The 21,644-nt window shown below is 32.1% G+C and overlaps 3 protein-coding genes across 18 annotated transcripts; 2 read left to right on the top strand and 1 right to left on the bottom strand.

The window, feature by feature from the left end:
• The first annotated feature begins 1,620 nt into the window (after positions 1-1,620).
• LOC103492769 (transcription initiation factor TFIID subunit 13) lies at positions 1,621-6,469 on the top strand. Of its 16 annotated transcripts, none has more exons than XM_051087570.1 (8): positions 1,621-1,805; positions 1,885-1,944; positions 4,144-4,226; positions 4,567-4,678; positions 4,779-4,816; positions 5,469-5,528; positions 5,617-5,691; positions 6,037-6,469. In XM_051087570.1, the coding sequence occupies exons 4-8, from the start codon at positions 4,576-4,578 to the stop codon at positions 6,166-6,168; spliced, it is 408 nt and encodes a 135-aa protein (XP_050943527.1). In that variant the 5' UTR covers positions 1,621-1,805; positions 1,885-1,944; positions 4,144-4,226; positions 4,567-4,575; the 3' UTR covers positions 6,169-6,469. The 16 variants fall into 16 exon arrangements, with proteins under 16 accessions (XP_050943527.1, XP_008451498.1, XP_016901115.1 ...); XM_017045626.2 differs by having other exon boundaries at positions 1,626-1,805; positions 4,166-4,226; positions 4,571-4,678; XM_008453279.3 differs by having other exon boundaries at positions 1,626-1,805; positions 4,166-4,226.
• A 1,515-nt stretch (positions 6,470-7,984) lies between these two features.
• On the bottom strand, positions 7,985-12,121 carry LOC103492771 (dnaJ protein ERDJ3B). The gene is made up of 10 exons (XM_008453283.2): positions 11,782-12,121; positions 11,544-11,692; positions 11,338-11,464; positions 10,946-11,060; positions 9,672-9,788; positions 9,443-9,529; positions 9,151-9,210; positions 8,988-9,065; positions 8,444-8,515; positions 7,985-8,346 (listed from the first exon to the last, which is right to left on the bottom strand). The coding sequence occupies exons 1-10, from the start codon at positions 11,850-11,852 to the stop codon at positions 8,188-8,190; spliced, it is 1,035 nt and encodes a 344-aa protein (XP_008451505.1). The 5' UTR covers positions 11,853-12,121; the 3' UTR covers positions 7,985-8,187.
• A 1,413-nt stretch (positions 12,122-13,534) lies between these two features.
• On the top strand, positions 13,535-17,731 carry LOC103492772 (probable protein disulfide-isomerase A6). Its single transcript, XM_008453284.3, has 11 exons — positions 13,535-13,874; positions 14,422-14,506; positions 14,654-14,751; positions 14,871-14,926; positions 15,737-15,854; positions 15,933-15,960; positions 16,048-16,139; positions 16,235-16,391; positions 16,468-16,592; positions 16,787-16,886; positions 17,443-17,731. Exons 1-11 carry the CDS (start codon positions 13,723-13,725, stop codon positions 17,515-17,517), a joined length of 1,086 nt encoding a protein of 361 aa, XP_008451506.2. The 5' UTR covers positions 13,535-13,722; the 3' UTR covers positions 17,518-17,731.
• Positions 17,732-21,644: the final 3,913 nt, after the last annotated feature.

Below are 21,644 nucleotides of genomic sequence, written 5' to 3'. Positions count from 1 at the left end.
TTATTCAATTTTTGGTCATTGTTTCTAAGTTATTTTTTTAGAAATTTAGAAATGGTCTGCTTTGAATTTTAATAGATGATGATGAGATTAGAATCTTAGTTCATTTTGAATTTTGAAAAAAATTCATTCTTCCTTACTCGACGAAAATCTTACCTACGACTTTATCAAATATTTTAGAAAGTATTTATCTACATCTTTACTAATTATTATTATATAATATATTTACAACTAAATAGTTTTTTTTCTAATTACAATAAACTATGATTATTACTATTTATTTTTTAAAATCTTCGTCTATTTTCTTTTAAGGATTCCTTGCCATCTTAAAAGTCTTCAAATATATATATCTATATACAAAAATAAAAAATATAAAAAGGTCCGTAAACGTATGCTTACATTAAAAATGAAAATGAAACAAAACACATGTTGAAAACATTTGAGCACAAGATGATTGATTTATTCGTTATTTGTTTTGATCGAAAATTACAAAAATATACAATTGAAGTATTAATTTTTGTGATGATGTTCAAATTTAATACGCTTGATTTATAGTTGTTAGGTAAATACAACTGGTTAGCATATTTATTTTGTATAGTAATATTTAATAAGCAATAATAAATGCTACATAAATAGTAAATTGTAAATCTCTACTCAAATAGAGAAATAACTAACTGCCAATGTTTAGGTTAGATTGTTATCCATTTTTTTTTATATATATAGAGAAAAATGTTTAGGTTAGATTTAGTTAGCTGCCCCTTAGTCTTTCCTTTTATTTTAAATATCTAAATATCATTTATTGATGAACTATAGTTGAAGTTGAAGCTAATGGGTTAACTAATTTAATTAATTGTCAACATTAGGTTTCATTTAGTTAGAATTTCTTTCACAAAATATATTTGCATGCTAATTGTTAATACGCAATCCCTAATAATTAACATATTAATTACGAGTCATTTTATTTCATAATTCTAAATTCAAGATCATTCCAAATTTGCTTATAGATTAATATATATATAATATGAAAATTTTGAAAAAATTGAAATTAGAGATTTTTAAATTTTTAAATTGAATTTAACACAATTTACAATTAATCGTCGCTAAGTTTCGCTACTAAAAGCTAAATTTTGTTGTTGCGTATCAATGCAAAGGTAAGTTTTCAAAATTTTAATAAATCTTAATTTTTGTTTTATCTATTTGCATTAAGATTATTATTATTATTGCAAACTAAAATATACATTAACCATGATTAAATAAACTATAAACTATTGATTAAAATGATATTTTAATCCAATAATACTTGAGGTGACTTTCATAAATATTTTATCAACCAAATTGGTTGGTTTATTAATATATTATTTTCCTTTTCAATGTTTTTGGGCTATTAAAGTGTTAAACACATCATTAGAAAAAGATTGATGGCGATATGTAAAGTGATTTAAGTAAAATCGAAGTTTGAAGAAATAAGAAATTTAAGTCAAAGTTAGTGATTAATGTATTAATTAGTGATTAATTCACGTTTCTGCATGAGAGGGTCCAATGACATTTTTTTAAAATTAAAGTGTATTTAATCTATTGAATTATTTTATAAAAATGATGTCAAAATCAATAATTAATTGATACAAAATAAAAAATGACTTTACTCACGAAAATTCCCTCTCTCGACTGCCGAACCAAACCCTCGCCCCTCTCACGATCGACGACGCCATACCTTCCCTCTCTCGGCTGCCGTTCAACCGACGACGACGTCACTTCAACATCTAAGGAGAAGCTACTGCTGACTCTTTCGTAGTCACTCCCGGCCGCCGGTAAGTAACTTTTCTCTATTTCTCTATTTCTCTATTTTTCGGCTTCATCTCTCAGACTTGTTCAGTTGTATGTGTACAGTTGTTTATTTCAGACGGCTTTCTCTCGGCTTCATTTGAGCTCTCATCGTCGTCATTTCCGGTAAGTAACATAAAGAACAAAGAATTAATTAGTTGAAGTTTATTCTTTGACAGTATATTGAATTTACTGTCTACAATGTTTGTGTATTGGCCTCCCAAGCGTTTGGAGCTATTTTTTCTGTTTGAAATATATCTCATTTACTTTGTTCTGTTTTGCCATCGATTAGTCATAGAAATTTATGTGATAATATGCATTTATATGAAGAGGAAAACGTTGTCCTAATTTTGCCAGGTATATTATTAAAACTAAGGCTACTCTTCTGAAACTTGGTGCGTTTCAATCGTATATTGCTTTTAGGAATATCTATTACCTTGTTTCTAGAGTATTAGATGATGTTGGTTTCAGTGGTTGTCTAGCGTCATGGCTACCCATTAAGATTAGTTCAACAAACTACCAATGGCTACCTGCATCGCCACAATAATATTCAAATTGAAGTTACTCAGTTTAGTGATGTCTAGATTCAGTAATAAAATCGTATTCCTCTGCACTAAAATTCTGCCTTGATAAAAACTAGAAACATCATCATTGAGTGAAAGACATGGACGAAAACAGAGCAGTTTGGAGCTTCTACATTAAGGAAAGTCAAAAGACCAACATAACAAATGATCATCATCTTTTATCTTTTTACACATTCTTCTATTCTCTCTCTTGCATGCATATATATAACATCCCTTCTTCATTTTCAACCTCGATCTTCTGTCTCGCATCTTATTCCTAAATGGATCTATTATATGGATGACCCAAAATTTAGGGAGAAAATGAAATGTGTTGTGACCCACTCTTTTTGGAATTTAGATTTTCTTTTTTCTTTTTACTTACACTGTCCGCATAAAATTATCACTTTCTTGATCTCCTCTCTCAAACTCACTCTCGGTTTTTTCTCTTTCTCACTCTTTGTAATATGTGAGGGTGCTCACATTGAGTATAATAAAGTTAATTAAAAGAGTAACTTGGCTGAGTATAATCATCCTACTATTTTCATGGAATAAGTTTTCTATTCTTATAGGTACTAAAAAGACGTATTAATTTTATATGTGTTTAACTTGTGATAAAAACTAATCATATATAACCTAAGAAAGCAAATAAATGACAACAAACAAGGCAACACTAGAGATAATAGAAACTCATCATAGGGGTAATGACTTTGTTAATCGATATGGATTCCTACATCCCACATCTCGCCAAACCATAAAAACCCCATTTTTCTTTGAAGGGCGGATGGAGAAGGAACTCCTAACACATTTAAATTGTTTATATAGTCATGGTTGTTCCGATTTATATATAGGCTTTTTGTCTATAGAAAAGTCCCCCCATGAAATAGGAGATTTATATATAATATTACTAAGTTGGGTACCTGATATGAATTGTTTATATACTCATGGTTGTTCTGATTATGATGTTTCCATTCCTCTCACTGCTGTTGTTAGAAGAATCTTCAGCTTTTTTCACTTGAGTTGTTGTCGTTGAAGCCAATTTCTTTAATCTAGATATTGCAAAAAGCCATGTTGCCTGATATGGAATCTTGATTCTCTTATTTGCACCCTCATCCATCTTCATTCTACCATTCACAAACATTATGCAATCCATCAGGCACTCTTTTGCCAATCCTTTAACGACTTTCTGTTACCCTCTTCTTCTCCTTACTTCTGATCTTCGCTTGTTGGTTATTAGGAGAATTTGTTTGTTTGAGTTTGTTATTTGCTATCAAGGAAGTCGTTTATATTCATTCTAGTAGATGTTTATGATAATAGTAGGAGTCGGACCATTTACGTTTTAACCTTGGCAAGTGGTTATGTTCTATTTTTGCTTGTTTTGAATAAAGTACCTTTGAATACAACTTCCTTTGGTGGTATTAATTTTTTAGTTGTCGGCAGGTTTTAATGTTTAGAGACTTGAGTCAAGCATGATTCTTTAATCTGGATGCTTAGTCAACTAGTTAGTTACTCTTTTTTTAACGACTTACTGTTACCATGATTGGAGCCGGATTCTTGATTGCACGAAGTCATAAATCCTAGTCTGTAATTGAGTTGCTTGGTAACCTTGTTGCTTCCTAGTTACTGTATTCTGAAATTGGAATGGCAAGTGGTTATGTTCTATTTTTGCTTTTTTTTTTTAATAAAGTACCTTTGGATACAACTTCTAATTCTTTTTTCTTTTGTTCTCTTTTTGGGCCTTGCTTTTGATTCAGAAGTTCTCTAGAACTTTTTTTTCTATTTTGTAGATTTCTTCATACTTGTTCTTTCCATTGTCTTCTTGCTTACTGCTCCAATTCTCCATCTCCGGTGAGAATCATGCCCCCTTGCTTAGCTGTTTTAAACTACTCCCTTTCTTTTCTCTTTTTTGGCCTGTTTTTTGTCCATAGATTATACGATTAGTTGGACTTGATTATCTCAATTTTATTTCACTTTCCCTAGGCTCCATGTTTGGAATTCCCCCTTTCTGTTTCAATGTTTGCTTGATATTGTCATTAGGGTTATCTTCTTTCCATCAGAGTTTTACTGATAGAGTTCCCATTTGAGAATTTCAATTTTGTGGTTCGATGATTCTAGATGTTTGATATTGTTTAATTTGATTATTTTACCTTCACATTTAGATTATTTTCGTTTTCATTATTGTGGGAAGATAGTAAAGATGAATAATTCATCTGCTGGGTCGTCCTCAAAGCAAAGAACTGGATCGTCTCAGCCCTCTGAAACCTCTTTTAAGCGCAAAAGAGGGGTTTTTCAGAAAGAATGTAACTGATTTCCCTTTTCTTCCGTTTTTTTTCTTATTCTTCTTCTTCTTCATCTCAAGTACATGTTGAAATACAATTATGTGATCCTTCCTCTTTTCAGTGCAGCACATGATGTATGGTTTTGGAGATGACCCTAATGTAAGTGAAATTATCTTATATTACTTTTGTTCTAATTTGTATAGAAAGGATTCTTATGTATGTTTCCATGGAAATTCAAACATGAAAATTTCTTTTTGATGCTTTTCTGGGTTTTTCTGATCTTCCTCTTCCATGGCTTTGTATGTTTTGTCGAGAGAGCTTTGAGAGTGAATATCGTTTAGTAGATGAAATTTTGATTGTTTAGCTTTTCTTTGAAGATATTTGCAATAATCAGTTGCTCATAAACTCATCATAGGATCAGACATCTCCATGATTTCTGATACGTTAAATTTTAATTTAAGCTGCCACCCCATCCCTTAAGTAAAATGTTGTCCGCCTGAAGAAGATTGAAAAGAAGTAATCAATATTCCTTGTATTTTCTAAAATTGAGCTCAAATTTCCATCCCGTGAATGACAGAATAGAATAATGGTTTTGAAATCCTGAAGGTCTGTATAATGGCTGGGTTTTACGAGTGTTAATGTTAAGTAAGAGCCATGTCAAGAATTTTATTGGCTGCCTCTCTCTTTACTCATATGTTCTCAGCAGCTCAGAAGTACAATGCAAGCGTGGAAAAATTCTAGTCTTTGTGTTCTTGTTCTCATTTATAAATAAAAAATATCTATTAATGAGTTTTTGTTTGCTGCACTGCAGCCCCTTCCAGAATCCGTAGCACTTATGGAGGACATAGTTGTGGAGTACATCACTGAACTGGTAAGAATTTCTGTGTAATTATCATAAGCATCCCTTGCTAAATCAATGTCGTATGGTTAGGATTATCTGAAATATATATTCTTTTTAGGTGTATAAAGCCCAGGAAATTGGATCAAAGAGAGGAAAGCTATCAGTGGAAGACTTTTTGTATTTAATGCGAAAGGTATATTACTGTATGACATAGTTTCTGTCTGTATGTTTCCTTATCAATGAATGAACTTAAGTTCTCTCGTTATTTGGCTATGAAACAACTACAAGGCATCCTTAATCTTTAGAAATTGACATATTAAATTTTTCTTACAGCATTTTGTAAGCATAAATTTCTTCTATATCAGCTTTTGTTATAATCTTCCTTCCAAATGTGATTTTGGGGATTTACTGATTGCATAAACAGATCAGCTCCATTATTTTGAACTAACATTAGGTTGCCTAAAGCGCCCTGCTACAATCATTTAACTAAAGATTTGATGTCAAAACTTCTAAACCTATATGATTTTCCACATTTTAGGACCCACGCAAACTGAACCGTTCAACTGAACTGTTGTCGATGAACGAAGAGCTGAAACAGGCAAGGAGAGCTTTTGAGATAGATGAAGATAAGCTGAAAAAGGCTTTTGAAGAGGAAGACAAGATGGATTAGTAATCATTGGAAGATATTTTGGAGGTCATATGTCATTGTTGCTGTACAGACAAAGTATGTCTCATTATGGTTCCTTGCGATATTAAAAGTCACGCGACGGGTCTTAGAACTCTCTGTCTTTGTCATCCTTTTTAGACAGGGCAAAGCAAAGCAATTAGCGTTAACAAGGTATATTTTGTTTTTTTCTGCTTAATGGCAATTAATGTACCTGCTTAATGGCAACTTATACGTATAAAGGGTGGGGGCTCCCTATTGTACACGCACCCCTTTTGGAATTAATGAAATGAACGCCTCTTTTAAACGTTTGTAGCCTTAGTATATTGCTTCATTCAATATGTTAAGAGTTTTCGTACTGGGGCCTATCTTGGAGCAAACAACTTATGTGGCTATCTAATTGAGATCAAATCTGATTGTTTCTTAGAATGTCTTTTCAAATAGTATAAGTTACTCTTGTGTACATGGTGTCCGTAAATTGTTAAAAGTATTTAGTAAGTTTTTGAACTTTTGAGTTTGTGTAAATAGGTTTGTTATAACTCTGAAATCTTTAAAAATCTGAAGATCGTATCATTTTAAATTTGGTGAATTAAATTCACACATTTTTTTGGCATTGAAACCTGATCTATTTTTATTATTCGAGGTATATTGTTTTTGACATTGTAATCTTAAAAAGCTATTAAAATGTTCATCATTTTTACGTGGGCTTGGCATCCATGGAACTATTTTGTTACACTACAACAATCATGGAGATGGGCAACCTCTTTTACCTCTATGATGGAAGACCCTGTAAAACTATATTAAAGAGAAGTTATAATGTAAAAAAATTGTCATATTAACTGCCAAAAATACCACATAACTAACCTATGTAATTGAATTTGAGGTCTGTCTTTTCCAGAACGTTTCAAAGTTTGGGCATAAATTTAATTGAGGCTGTTCCCACAATTCGATAGTTTTTTTTTTTTTTTTTTTTTTTTTGATAATTCCACATTCTTTTAAAAGATTGAAAATAATAGTTTAAGAAATTAAAGATAATTTCAATTAAAAATAATAATAATAGTAATAAAGATTAATTTTTTTTTAATAGGAAGACAATTTAGTATTGAAATTGTTGACATCAAACTTTCATTTGTTGTGCTCAGTACCAAACTATATTGAAAATCTATGGAAATAAGTTCAATCAAAATTATAATTAGATTGTTTTTATCTTATATCCTTACGATTATGAATTTTGTAAAAAGTTATTGTCATTGTTACCAATATCTCTACCTCTGAGAGTCAAAACAATATCGACAATAATAGTAATTGAATTGAACACCTTCAATTCATCGGTATAATTGCATAATACAAGTAAATAATCTCAAAAGTAATCCATAGAAGCTACTTTGTTATTTTCACTAATCTATTACCTTTTGACCTAAAATCTGGCAAACGAAAAAGTACAATTTATTTAGAATTTTAAATATTAGCTTTTTCAAAAAAAAAAAAAAAACCCCAAATGTAGGTATAAAGATATAGTCCTTACTTTTTCAAAGAAAGTTTTATTTTCCAAAGAAAAAAAAAGAACTTTGATTACCAAATTGTTATTATTGAGAATATAAAAAAAAAAATCCTTATTCTTGGCCTATTTTGATCACCTCCACAAGATAAGGAAAACACTATGCAACCACATCAACTTTTAGCTAACAGTGTTAAGAATTATTAAAGTATCAGATAATAATTTGTTTTCACGAAAGGAAGATGTGACAGATCAATCTCAAATCCTCTACCAGAGGAAAAAATTTCTTAATCTTAAAATCTACCTAAAATAGGCATATCAACATTTAACAATATCTAACAATATTGAAGATCAATATCATTTAGATAACACTGTTAAACAAATCAATCAAAACTTCTGCAGAGCTCAGAGATACCAAATTTTTGTAACCATCCTTTCACATGCTACAGCCTCTACTACAACGGAGTATACATCTTTGAGCACAACAAAAAGAAAAAGATGCAAAATCTATATGAACCTATTAATAACTAACCCAGAATTTTCTGGATGCTTGCCTTCTGGTCCTCTGTTAGCGACGTGGGAAATAGGACCTCATATGTGACATAAAGATCTCCTTTCTTTGTGCTGAAATGCAATGGCATTCCTTCTCCTTTGAACTTCCTTACTTCCTTGGGTTTTGTAATTCCCTAATATTAAACAATAATCAGAGCCACATAAGTTATTTTAAGGTGTACAAGTGTATTGATCTATAATGCTATAAATGGTATGAATTCTCTGGCTCACCTTTGTTCCGATTTCTACTAAATGTTCGTCGAGGTGTTTGAGACTTTTCTCGAAACCAACAAGGGCTTGTACCTAATAGATTGAAATGGTTCGATACATTAACTTTGAAATTCAAGAAGATGCTAATGAAAGATCTAACTAGTCTGATTGATGGGATAAAAAATGAGATAAAGATTCAGCAAAGTCGGGCATCCTAAATAGAGTTTATCTTAACCATATTAAAAAGATTGACACTTTTTATTTGTAAGAAGGATGCGTATCCAGGTCTCGAAAACCATACTCAGTAGCAAGCGTCCAGATAATATAAAGTTTAATAGCAACAGGGCGGTTAAGTGCTATAAAATTATTATAAGTTAAAACCAAAATTAAACCGCCAAACATAAATTTCACCCATGAAAAAAGGGCTGTGCATTTACAAGGTACAAAAACTGACGTGCATAATCAACAGCTCAAAGCAGTTCACAAAGGCAAATAATCCCATTGGTTAGTCGTTAAAAATAAAGTATTGCACGGGGACACTATTAACAACAGTAAATTGAGTTACCAGGGTAATGGTGATGGTAGCATGCAAGTCGTTGCCATCCCTTCTGAAAACGTCATGTGGTGCAGTGTGGATGCGGAACTGTTAAACATAAAGTAAGGATTTTCAGAACTTTTAGCAAAAACAATCACAAAAGGACAAGTTAAATAATAGGAAAAACACTAACTCTAAGATCTCCAGCTTCTCCATCTATCATTGGTTCACCATCTTCATAGAAAGTGACCTCCTGCAAATACCAAAAATCTTTGTTAAAAAAAAGGTGATAATCACATATATAAATCACTTGACCAACTACGATTGTCACTACAGATGTCTCAAATTTAAGAATTCAATGTCATAGAATCACTTCTTTAGAAAACACTATAACTTCCAATAACTTATTTGTAGCATTCTGCCTCTAGTACGAAATCATTAGCACACTCCATTGAACGATCTAGATGAAGATTGGAATTTCTTACTTGGCCATCTTGCATGCCTTTCTCAATATCAACAGTAACAAAATATCCTTCTCTTTCAAATTTAACATTGGGGCATTGCTCACACACCTGAAAGAGAACAAATAAAACATTCAGTAACTTCAAAAACCACCACTCACATAAGAGGAAATGTCTGAGTGTAAGAAAAGGTTGAATCTGTAAATAAGCGTCGTTGTCTTTATAACAAATGTAATTAAACAAGTACACATACTTGTTCTGTCATCTGTTGGAACATTCCAGGACCAATCTGCTTGTGGTAGACTTCATTTCTACAATTACACCGCCTCTTACCAGGTGCTGGCTTTAATATGTTTTTCTCCCTCCATACCTGAAATCCAATGTTGATAACAGCTATTAGAAAATTTGACATTCTGGAAACTTGATGAAGCAGAAATTTAGGGAAAAAAACGCAGTCTCTACCAGGAGAAAGATCTAAACAGTTATGAAATAAAAAAGTTAAAAAAAATGAGATGCCGCCACTAAAATGGTAGAATGAAGATGCAGAAGACTGTTGGTCAATAATTTTCAAAGTTGAAATTAAAAAACAAGAAACAGTTTCGGTGGATCAAATCTGTTCTGAGGAATAAGAAAGAGAACAAAAGCCACATTGGGATATTGATAACTTTGGTTTAAATGGTCAACGGAGGAAACAAATACTTCAACTAAAGTACAGACTTCAAGTTCAATAATACAAACTTTATCCTAGTTGAGCTGAATTATGAAAACAGTTCTCTAAAATAAGTCAACTCTTCAACAGGAAACAATTTCTTAATCAAATGAAAATACAAGGCAAAAAGTTCAAGCGTAAGGAATGACAAAAGTCCTCTCCGATAGATACAAAACAAGGAAAGACAATTGCAAACGGCCCAAAGAATAAGAAAACACAATTCTTATCATATAATTCCTACATCTTTTTCCTCTCCTAAGAGGCCCTGATATTTTTCATCTCCAACCATGCTTCCAAAAAATGGCTCTCAAGGCATTAAGCACGGTCTTCGATTTATCCATCAAGTAATGACTACATGGACAAAACAAGGAGAAATGCAAGTCCTTCAAGGCATTTTAACCCAACCCATTCATGAAACATGCCAATAATTATACTCCAATACTTTTAAAGTGAAATGACAACTTAGGAAAAGGAGATCCATCGTATCAACTTCAGGTTAACAAATACACACTTGTGGGAAGAAAGGCGTGGATACCAGTAAGGGATGTGAAGCCTTCTAACAGAAGAGTCCATGGAACAGATTTGAACTTCCTCAGGATAAGGACTCCTTTGACATTGTAGCCACTAGGATAGTTATTGTAACTTCTTGTAACTCACAGTGGCTAGATTTTGAGGTTATCTGCCTCCCCATTACACCATTCTTCTTTCTCGTTGATTAGACACCAAAGTTTTACGAAAAAATACAACTAAACCAAACTCGTACCCCGGGAAATAGCAAACAACTATGACAAATAAAATGCAATAGAAAAGCGTCTTACCCTCAGTGAACCACCCATGTAGAGATCTTCTAATGACGCATCCAATTCCACGATTACATCGTCACCTTTTGGAATTTTTTCTTCCTCTTCCATACCACCTCCTCCGCCAAAAAACCTTCAGTAGAGCAGTCACACAAATTCTCAAATTCATATTCAAACTTTTAGACGACTCCCAATGTTCTAAACAAAAAATGGGAGTGCATATCTAAACTAACTTGGATAAATTATAGATGGGAAGATCATAACTAAATCAACAGTAGGTATCCTTGTTAATAAATACAGCTTATACCAATTACCAACTACCGAGTAACAACAATGCGCTTCATTAATAATATAAAGACTAAAATCTGTAACGATTATATCCTGAATATTGCAAGAAGAAATTAACTTACTGGCTAAAAATATCCTGAATGTTCATCCCTCCACCTCTACCTCCACTTGCAGCATGCTGTTTCAGACCCTCCTCTCCGTACCTATCATAAATGTTTCTCTTCTCCCCGTCCGATAGAACCTCATAAGCTAAATCATACAACGAAATTAATAAATCCAGAAGCTGAAAAATAATGTCGCAATCTCGAAAATCAATGAACAAAATTACCATTGCTAATCTCCGCAAATCTTCTATTGGCTTCCTCGTTTCCCTGATTCTTATCAGGATGATACTTCAAAGCAAGCTTCCTATAAGCCCTTTTGATCTGGTCTTCCGACGCACCCTTCTGCACTTGCAGTATATCGTAATAGCTCTTCCTGATTACCAAGAACAAAGAAAAGGGTGAGATGAAATGGCCATTGCAGTGAAGCTACAAAGAGAATGTAGGGTAATTCAAGAATAATACCCCGCAATGGCGGAAATAACGTAGCAGAGGGCACAAACAACGAAGAGGAGCTTCGTTCTTCGGTGCGCCATCTGGGAAAGTGAGAAATGGTGGACGAAACACAAACGGGGGAATCGGATTGGATCTCTCAGAAAATAAATGGTTGGATTCGATCACAGATCAATGAAGCACGTTACTCGGTTTTTCAAGAAGATTACAAGAACTTGCTTCTTGAAACCTCTCTTCTTCTGTTTGAAATTTTTGGGCGTAGAATTGAGGACCGGAGCAGTCGCCTGAATTTGGTCGTCGAATCGATTCCACGGGAACAAAAATATGAAGAAACCAAATGAATGACTTAGCCCACTCACTACGCTTGGCGACGTGTTCTTCTTACGAACGGACCAATCAAATGCGAGCCTGATGAATATGGGCCAATCATATTATGCCACGTAAAACTTTACTTTTGCCCCTGACCTATGGGAAGAATATTGTGGTCTTTTCTTATGTCAATAGAAGAAAAATAAAATTATATGAAAGTCTAAAAAGGAAAAAAAACAAACCATGTTAATATTACTGTTTAAAACCATAACACAAAATCAATTATTGTTTATGTTTTGAGACTCCCTTATGGTGTTTGCTAGATAGTGTGGATTTTGTTTTTGAAAATTGTTTTTGAATTTTGTTATTCTTAAGTTTTTTTATCCGAAAAATTCATTCTAGAAAACAAAATTATATAAAACCATTTTAAAACATAATATATCGTGTTATAGTTTTTTTAATGTAATGTGGATTACACGGCTTATTATCAATTATATAATAAGATAGATTAAATAAACAAAGTGATTTATATGGTTTTTTTTTAAATAAATTTTAATCTCTACCGCTTATAACTATAATTAAGTCATTTTGGTTTGATAAAATCATGTTATATAGTCTCACTCGTATGTATTATTTATAAAGGATGTCAACTTTTTATCAAATTATAGACTAAACTATAATTTTCTTCAAGGCTAAAATTATAAATTAACCAAATTTATAAATGTAAAATGTATTTATAAATAAACGAATAATAGCTTGTCGTCAACTATATTTTAGTGGATAAGTAAGATTAGTTTTATGATTTATAAATATATAGTATAAAACACATTTAAACATGTTTTGTTCATTGCGTTCGATTGATATTTAAACCCAGTAACAAAAAAGTATTGGGTATTACATTAAATTAGCATCCACCTACAATGTTAAATTTTTAAGTCAGTTAATAATTTAAGAGACTCTCTTCAACGTCTGACTTCATGCAACATAAAATGCTAGAAATCTTCACACCATGTGTCTTTACATCCCTTATCAAAACGAAAACCTAATTCTAACCAAATCAAACCAACCCGGGATGTTGGGTTATTCTTACAAGCCATTTGTTGGATTAAAAAACCAAAATAGAGGATGTTCGGTTCAAGCATTTTAAAGTTTTGGGCTATTTAGTTCGACCACTGGTTTGTTCAAAGTCGGGTCGGACCAAACCGTGAGCGATGTAAACAACAAAGGTCTAAATTGGGCCGGGATCAGATGGGCTGAAGGTCCACGATTCTGGTTTCCAACCCAAGGCCCAATGAATTACAACAAAAAAGCGTACTCAGGAAATCCGAATCTGGATCTCAACGTACTCTAACCTCTCACAGTTCGCCACGTCAAGAAAACACGTCAATACTTTAGGCGAAAATCAAGTGAAGAATTCCCCACAATAAGGAATCGTATATCCACGAAACTATCCAATCAGCTTACGCCATCGGAAGATTCGGAACAAAGCAACAGTTCAATGGTATATCATAGGGTGAGAATAAGTCGGTTCCGCAGACTAGTATTTCTTAGTCAAACTTTACCTGCTTCAATCGGCCGCCGATTTCCCGATATTTACAACATTTAGTTCCGATTTTTCCCTCGAAGCTCTGAAGTATCGTAAAAATGGCGAAGCATCAGATCTGGTTCGCTGTCGCCGCATTGGCCTTGTTTCTGTCTTCGGCAGTGGCCGACGATGTCGTAGTGTTGACGGAGGAGAATTTCGAGAAAGAAGTTGGCCAAGATAAAGGAGCTCTCGTTGAGTTCTACGCTCCATGGTGATCCGTCTTCTTGTGATTTGAAATTGTAGAGTTTGTGAAATCTATCGATTCTAAGTTGTGTTTTTACGTGCGATTGCTTGGTTTGGATCCGTATGTTTCTGTTAGAAATTTGTAGTCAATCTATCTACTTGCCTTAAGTGGAGGAGAATACAAAGTGGAATCGTGAATGATCGATACTGGAAATGTTCTTGTCTTATTTAGGGGATATTTTTTAAATGTATATTGAGAGGTTTTTCATATGTCTTGTCGGTCATTTGTATTTTAGCTACTCACTGTTGACTCTGTTGAGTACGTAGTTTTAGTCATCATGGACTAGGAATAGATCTGTATGCTGTGAGGAGTCTGGGGATTGATCCGCCAATTTTATTGATTTACTTTTGCTGTAGTTTTTATTAAAAGAGATTAGTTTTGATTGGAATGATCGTGTTGGTGAAAATATTTCCTGCTTGGGGAATATCTGTAGTCATCTGGGGATATTTCCAATTGTTTGCTGTTTATTCCCGAACCATATGAATACTGAATCTTTACCCTGTAATGATAATAGGTGTGGACACTGTAAGAAGCTTGCACCAGAGTATGAAAAGCTTGGAGGCAGCTTTAAGAAGGCAAAATCTGTTTTGATCGGAAAGGTCAGTTCTTCACCGTGGTTCTATATCGATTATATCAATATTCGTTGGATTATATACATTATCACTGACATTTTTATTTATTTATTTATTTTTAATGGATTTCTATTGCTGATATTTAATATGGAAATTCTTAATCATATTGTTTAGGTCGACTGTGATGAGCACAAGGGCGTATGTAGCAAATATGGGGTCTCTGGGTACCCGACAATTCAATGGTTTCCTAAGGGATCACTTGAACCGAAAAAGTAAAGAAAAGCTATTTGATAAATGATAATGAGGAGGCTTATTGCATCACGTTATTTTTTTAGCAGAATACTGGCTGTTTAATATACTGATAAACTTCGGTTTGCAATCTCTAATATAGATATGAAGGTCAGCGTACAGCAGAAGCTCTTGCCGAGTTTGTGAACAGTGAAGGAGGTAGTTGTTAATACCTGTAAACTCATTTTATTTTAACGTGCTAAATTTTTTTAAATACAACTTGCTTGGTTTGAATTAGACGAAATTCTCCATGTCAATGCTGTTGAGTCATTCTTCTCGCCTGTCACTCTTTGCCATATAGGGTGAAGTGTGAACAATGCCCCTTAATATTCTGAGATCGTATATGGTTACTCTCTTTGTATCCCTTTTCTTAATCTATCACTTGTGCATGTCTTGCATGCCATAAAGTTATTTAGAGGCACTTAAAGCATTAGCACAATAACTTTGCTCCCAGATGTAACTCTCTGAACTATAATTGCCAATTGAAGTTGCAAGAAGCGGTATCTAGGAAGTCCCACCTTTTGATACCGAAGAAGCACGAACACTTTAGTTTGATTAGTGTGTCTGTATTTGACACTTGTTAGATGCTTGGACACATCGACACTTATTGAACACCTACCGGAGACCTGTTAGTGCAAGAAATATATTAGACACTAGTTGTACAAAGTCTAAACAGAGGACCAGCATTTGTAGACGTGCATCAAACACTTGTTACAAACTCGGCACATATTGACCATACTAATAAATTTTGAGAGCAAAATACATCAAACTAATTTTTTAAGCATATAAATAAAGAAGTTTCGTGGTTCCTTCTTGTTTAAAAATGATACATATTTTAATTAATATATGTTGTAATTCTAATAAATGTGTCCTATCCTTAAATTTTTAAAAATGATGCGTTGCTGTGGTCATCTGTATCCGTATCCTTGCTGATGGGCTTTCGGATTTACTTGTCTACTGTTCTTCTAGGAACAAATGTGAAGATAGCATCAATTCCATCCAGCGTGGTAGTGCTTTCTGCTGATAATTTTAACGAGGTCGTTCTAGATTCAAGCAAGGATGTGCTGGTTGAGTTTTATGCACCCTGGTATTTTACTTTCTTTGTCCTTTTCTCATGTAATTTCAGTATTGATTTCGAAGTATCTGATTAAACTCTATATTCCAGGTGTGGCCACTGCAAGAACCTTGCTCCTGTAAGTAGCTTTCTTCTTATGCTTTTGCAGGTAAATTATCATGAATAACAAACAATTTAATATCATTCTATATTTTTCCCTGTATAGATTTATGAAAAGGTGGCTACAGCATTTAAATTGGAAGAAGATGTAGTAATTGCTAACTTAGATGCTGACAAATACAGGGATCTAGCTGAAAAGTAAGTTTACAAGCATATAATTTTGCAGTTGGGTTGATCCTTTTAGTGTTTTCTCCAAAGTTAATGTTAAAGGGCCGTATCCTATTATATTACAGGTATGGCATAAGTGGCTTCCCTACGTTAAAATTCTTCCCAAAAGGCAACAAAGATGGTGAAGACTATGACGGTGGCAGAGATGTTGATGACTTTGTTAGTTTCATTAACGAAAAAAGTGGGACCAATCGTGACGCAAAGGGACAGCTTACAGTAAAAGTTAGCAACCAACAATGTTCTGATTTTATATTCTACTCTTCTTTTATGGTCTGTTCAATTTTGTGTTCTCTTGTAGGCTGGTTTAGTTGCTAGTTTAGAATCATTGGTGAAAGAGTTTGTAGCTGCTACCAATGAAGAGAAAAAGAATATTTTTGCCAAGATAGAAGAAGAAGCTGGAAAGCTCAGTGGATCAGCTGCAAGGTACAGAATTCTTTATTTGATTTTGTCATTCAGTTTCTTAAGAACAACTTTTGTAGTGATTCAAGATGCTTCACATTGTTTGTAGTTTGCCTGACAACGTCTTATGAAAAAAAACTATATTTAATGCATATCCAGGAATTAATTGCAGGATTATGTAGAAAATATTGTCATAGTTATTAATTACTTTTCTGCAGGCACGGAAAGATATACGTGAAATCTGCTAAAAAATGTATGGAGAAAGGTGGTGATTATGCCAAGTCTGAGATTGAGAGGATCAAGCGTATACTCGAGAAGGTTAGTCTAAGTTTTACTTTTTGCCGATCTTTTGATGTTTTTTTCTTCTTGCATGAAATAACAATGCCCTGTTCGGAGTTTTTGTTTCAGAAACTATCATGTCATGTTTTACTTATAGTAACCGGTAATTAATTGGGATTAATTAATAATGAGAAGTTTATATTTGCTATCATGTCATGTTTATATTTGCTATCATGGGATTAATTAATAATTAATTGGGTTTTGTTGCTTAGATTTGAAAAACATATAATGAGAAGTTTATATGGTTGTGGGGGTGTATGTTTTCTTTCGTATGGGTTTTGTGGGTGAAAGGAATAGTAGGGTTTTTTCGAGGCGATGGAAAGGGATTCGAATGAGACTTGATCCCTCCTGTTATGTGGTTTTTCTTTTAGTACACTTTTGCAGGGAACTTGTGTAAGCATTTAGAAAATTTTTTGTAAACAAGTTTATATGCATTAATATCATTCATATATCTTAATTCTCTTAATAAGATAATAAAATGAAAGCTGACAACTTCATTTATTTCTTATTTTATCATTTTTTTCATCGAATGCAGTCCGTGAGCCCAGCAAAAGCAGACGAATTCAACCTAAAGAAAAACATTCTGTCAAGTTTTGTTCAATCTTCTTAATTTGGAGGCAATTGGTGGGGTGGTGGTTCTTGGCCAAACCTTTTCTTTTTCTTCCATTTACGGCTAGTAGGCATAGGTACATTATGATCTTCATCTTATATTGTTCGAGTTTTATTTACAAAGGAACTCACTCTCACGTGGCTTATTAATATTTTGTAGTTTTTTTTCTTGGTCCCAGTTTATTGAATAGTCTCCTCTTTTGTTTTCCTTCGCATATCACTTCTTTTCCCTTTCATAGTGGCCGGCACAGTTTTAAATTTTCATTCACACATCACTTTTCTTACAAATCTTCCTGGATTCAATGTTGACATGAGTGTGAATCGAAAATGACGATGTATAAAAAAAATTAGCTACAAAGTCACTAATGTGTGTACGATGGTAAAATATTCTGAATCGAAAATGAAGTTACTAAGGTGGGTATTTTGATGTAAACTATGGACGGTAAAATATTCAGAAAAATGAATCGAAAATGATGTTATATAAACAAACAATCAGCAAGAAAGTTGCAAATATGAGTACAAATGATATTATATATTTCGTTGGACGTTGTCACGAGGCTGAATCGAAAATGATGTTATACAAAAAATTTAGCAACAAAGTTGTCAATGTAGATACATATGGTTGATGTTTATTTGTTGCATTATAACGTGAAACAATGGTATGTTGATTAAACCATTTTCCCCCTATTTTGAGTACCACAAATGTGGTGATAAAGAATTGAATCTCTCACTTTACATAAAGATCATCCATATCATCCCAATTATGGTTAGAGGTAAGCTCTCTTGTTTGATGTACATGTTGATCTTGTGTTTTAATCATATCGTTTTAACTTTCCTTAGATTAATTTTGTAATTGATTTTTGAAGCAACTAAATACAATTAACACATCATCAAAATAATCAACATTCACATTAGTATTTAATATTCTAGTTAACCCTTCGTTGATTTCAAGTTAAAGCGAGATCCATAATTAAAAAAAATCTTCGATGATTATGTAGACATCAACCTTAAATCTCAAATACTAAATTTATATTTTATCGTGTATATAAAAAACATCATAATTTGAATAAATATTCATGAACATCAACATCCAATACACTATAAAATTAGTCCCTCACTGCAAAAGTGTCATTGATATTTTAAATCTTATTTTCTTTTTGTTCTTAATGACCATATCAAATGTAATTATTATCAACTTTTGAGGTTAAATATTCGATTATGTATATATATGTCTATATACATATATGTATGTATTTCAATAATTGCCCTTAATCAGAATAAATATTAGGAATATTGCAGCACACAACACTACTGTGAAGGACTTAAAAGAAGATGAATAAATATATAGAACCGAAAGATACTGTCAAAGTCTACCAAATAAAATAAGTGTCATTGTCTTAACTTTATTCATTGTGATAGAATAATCTCAATAATAGAAATATTATTTGGTATTTAGAGGTATATTGCAAAGTCACCACACCAATAAGCTTTGGACTATTGTGGTTTGATCCACATCCAAAACCAACCTTTTCAATGAAGGATTGATTAAGTTGTCTTTGTTTCAAATGGTTTTTTATTATCTTTAATTTAATTATGTTTACTATTGATTAATCTAAACTACTCTCTCTATGAAACTTTAATAAAATGGAAAATTATGATTGACTTCTCAAGTTTAATATTTTGATATTTATATATATTTTTTAAATTCAACCCTTCGAAAATCAATCTAAATTTGGTCATGATTTTTTTTAGAAGAAAAATATTCTGTATAATATTAATATTTTTCTACTTGTAATAATTTGATACGATAAAATGATAGTCAATTTACAACTTATAAGATTAATTTTTCAACTTATAAATCCGTGCTTGTCTCTTTTGAGTGAGAACTTTTTTGATCAAAATATGTCATGTCATAACGACAAATGTCGAATTTTATTAAATAGGATTAATTAAAAATGATTGTTGTCAGGATGTCAAAATTTGAAGATAAATTAATCGGTAAACTAATCACATGCCTACTTTTTGGCAATTTAATTACTTGGCCAATCAAATTAAATGATCATTAAGCTTGGGCTGCGATGGATAAATTTGACTAGATATCTAATTGAGTTTGAAATTATATATATTGAATTGGGTCGAGTAATTAAAGTCGTTCGAGTCCAAAGTCCAACCTACTTCTTTTGTCCAAAGAAAAGACTCGGCCACACTCAATTTTAATCAAGACTAAGACCCGACTCATGAAAAACCTCTTTAATTAGATGCATTGCCTTTTTGTATTGGGGAGGTTGAAGCCTTGAAGCTCAAAAAATTCGAAGCTTCAAATATTACAACTTGGAAAATATAACTCTCCTAAAGCTTCAAACACTCAAAAATTAAAGTTACGAAGCTTTGAAGATCTGAAATACATAACTCTTCTAAAATCTTGAAAATCATATAACTTATGAACTTAAAAACTATAGATTTGAAAACAAATTGAAAACCTTTTGAGTCAAATCTACCTTCAAGAGTAAGGTGCCTACAAGTTTGTTTTCAAGGAAAAAGCATTAGTTGTTTACTAGAAATTACTCATTATACTATACCATAATCAATACAAATAGAAAGTAAGTTCATTCAATGACTTAATTTTCTTCAAAAATCTCATCGAACCATCTATAAATTTTAAAAATGTCTACTAGGTTCCAAACCGCCAACTTAAGAGATCTTTGATATACTAAAAGAACAAATTTTAAAATTAATCAATCCACTAAACACAAGTTTGAATTGTATGTCCAATGAAATTCTAAGCTTCCAATTTTTTTTCTAACATATTCACACAATTTTAAAAAATATCGAACACGTCAAATAAATATATTAAACACAAAATTCAAAACGATACGGAGAGAAATTATTAGACAACTTTTAAAGTTTAGGAACCTATTAGACACACAATTGAAAGTTAACACACCCCAAGTTTATAGATGAATATAAAAGCATATTTGGTTTAATTTTTTTGGTGTTTAATTTTGAAAAATAATCATTTTGCAAAAATTAAAATGTTCAATAGTTTAAATAAAAATGATTTTTTTAGAAAACATTTTTTTCCTAATCAATTAAAGCATGTGATGTCCTAATCTTGTAATAGAAGAAGTTGGTAAAGCCAAATATATGCCTAATTACTACTATCATTCAAGCATTTATATATTCTTTAATTAATCTATAGATTCCTTAATTAAGGGCAGTTTGTTATTATATTGTTATTTTTTATTGTTTTTTTTACTTTTAATAAAAGAACTTTCACATTAATTAAATTCAAGCATATCTAATCTACCTTTCATATGTTCAAAGTTGCTTTATATAAAAGGCTTCTTGTTGACTTAACACTTAAACCACAAATACAATATCCTTCAATTCTTTAATGTTTTTTCAATCACACCAATTAGTTTTTTTTAAATACAACCATTCAAGTGAAGTCTATTCTCACCCAATATTTTGCTTACATTTCTATATTTAATTGTTGCTTTATAAAATATATGACTTCTTCTCATCAATACTATATATATTATTGTAAAATCATTAAGTTAAGGGTATGAATCATTGTGTGTGTGAATTTAACTATGTTTCAAATTCTACGATAGATAGGAGCTATAATCGATCTAAATTAGATTTTTTCTTTTATGTTACGATTTAATGATGAAGATATGTTTGAATGGTTAATCATGTTCTTTTGTCTTAGTGTAAGTATTTGAGTCAAAATAATTACTTGATAAAGTGATATATTCTTTCGTATGTGGTTGTGATCTAGACCACATACATAAAACATGACACACAATTTAATAAAAGATATATGTTTGAATGGAAATTACATTATTTGTCTTTTAAAAATATAAAAGATTCGTGTTTTGTCTTTTTCTTAAATGATTATAAACTATTCAACTCTTTCTTTTACAAAAACAACTATTCGAATTAGGAAATGTGTCACGAGTGAAAAAGTATATTTATTTGGAATATGAGTGTTGAAGTTCGATTCTGTTTAGCCCCAAGTTTATTTGGCTAAGAACGGAGACCAACCCGTAGGGTCAACCATATACTCTAAGTACTATAGTGGTAGAAGATCATGAGTTTAGGGAGGGCTGACCATATGAAGGTAAA

The sequence above is a fragment of the Cucumis melo genome, chromosome 1, assembly GCF_025177605.1.
Source record: "Cucumis melo cultivar AY chromosome 1, USDA_Cmelo_AY_1.0, whole genome shotgun sequence".
Classification (NCBI taxonomy): domain Eukaryota; kingdom Viridiplantae; phylum Streptophyta; class Magnoliopsida; order Cucurbitales; family Cucurbitaceae; genus Cucumis; species Cucumis melo.
Note: the sequence above shows the minus strand (reverse complement) of the source record. Positions and strands in the feature narration are given on the sequence as shown.

Coding starts and splice junctions, on each gene's coding strand:
- LOC103492769 (XM_008453276.3), top strand. CDS start 4,576: ATGAATAATTCATCTGCTGGGTCGTCCTCAAAGCAAAGAACTGGATCG. Junction 4,679..4,778: donor AGGGGTTTTTCAGAAAGAAT/GTAACTGATTTC, acceptor TCCTCTTTTCAG/TGCAGCACATGATGTATGGT. Junction 5,692..6,036: donor TTTTGTATTTAATGCGAAAG/GTATATTACTGT, acceptor TCCACATTTTAG/GACCCACGCAAACTGAACCG.
- LOC103492772 (XM_008453284.3), top strand. CDS start 13,723: ATGGCGAAGCATCAGATCTGGTTCGCTGTCGCCGCATTGGCCTTGTTT. Junction 15,961..16,047: donor ACTGCAAGAACCTTGCTCCT/GTAAGTAGCTTT, acceptor TTCCCTGTATAG/ATTTATGAAAAGGTGGCTAC. Junction 16,887..17,442: donor TCAAGCGTATACTCGAGAAG/GTTAGTCTAAGT, acceptor CATCGAATGCAG/TCCGTGAGCCCAGCAAAAGC.
- LOC103492771 (XM_008453283.2), bottom strand. CDS start 11,852: ATGGCGCACCGAAGAACGAAGCTCCTCTTCGTTGTTTGTGCCCTCTGC. Junction 9,211..9,442: donor AAGGCATGCAAGATGGCCAA/GTAAGAAATTCC, acceptor TGGTATTTGCAG/GAGGTCACTTTCTATGAAGA. Junction 8,516..8,987: donor CTACCATCACCATTACCCTG/GTAACTCAATTT, acceptor TCAATCTATTAG/GTACAAGCCCTTGTTGGTTT.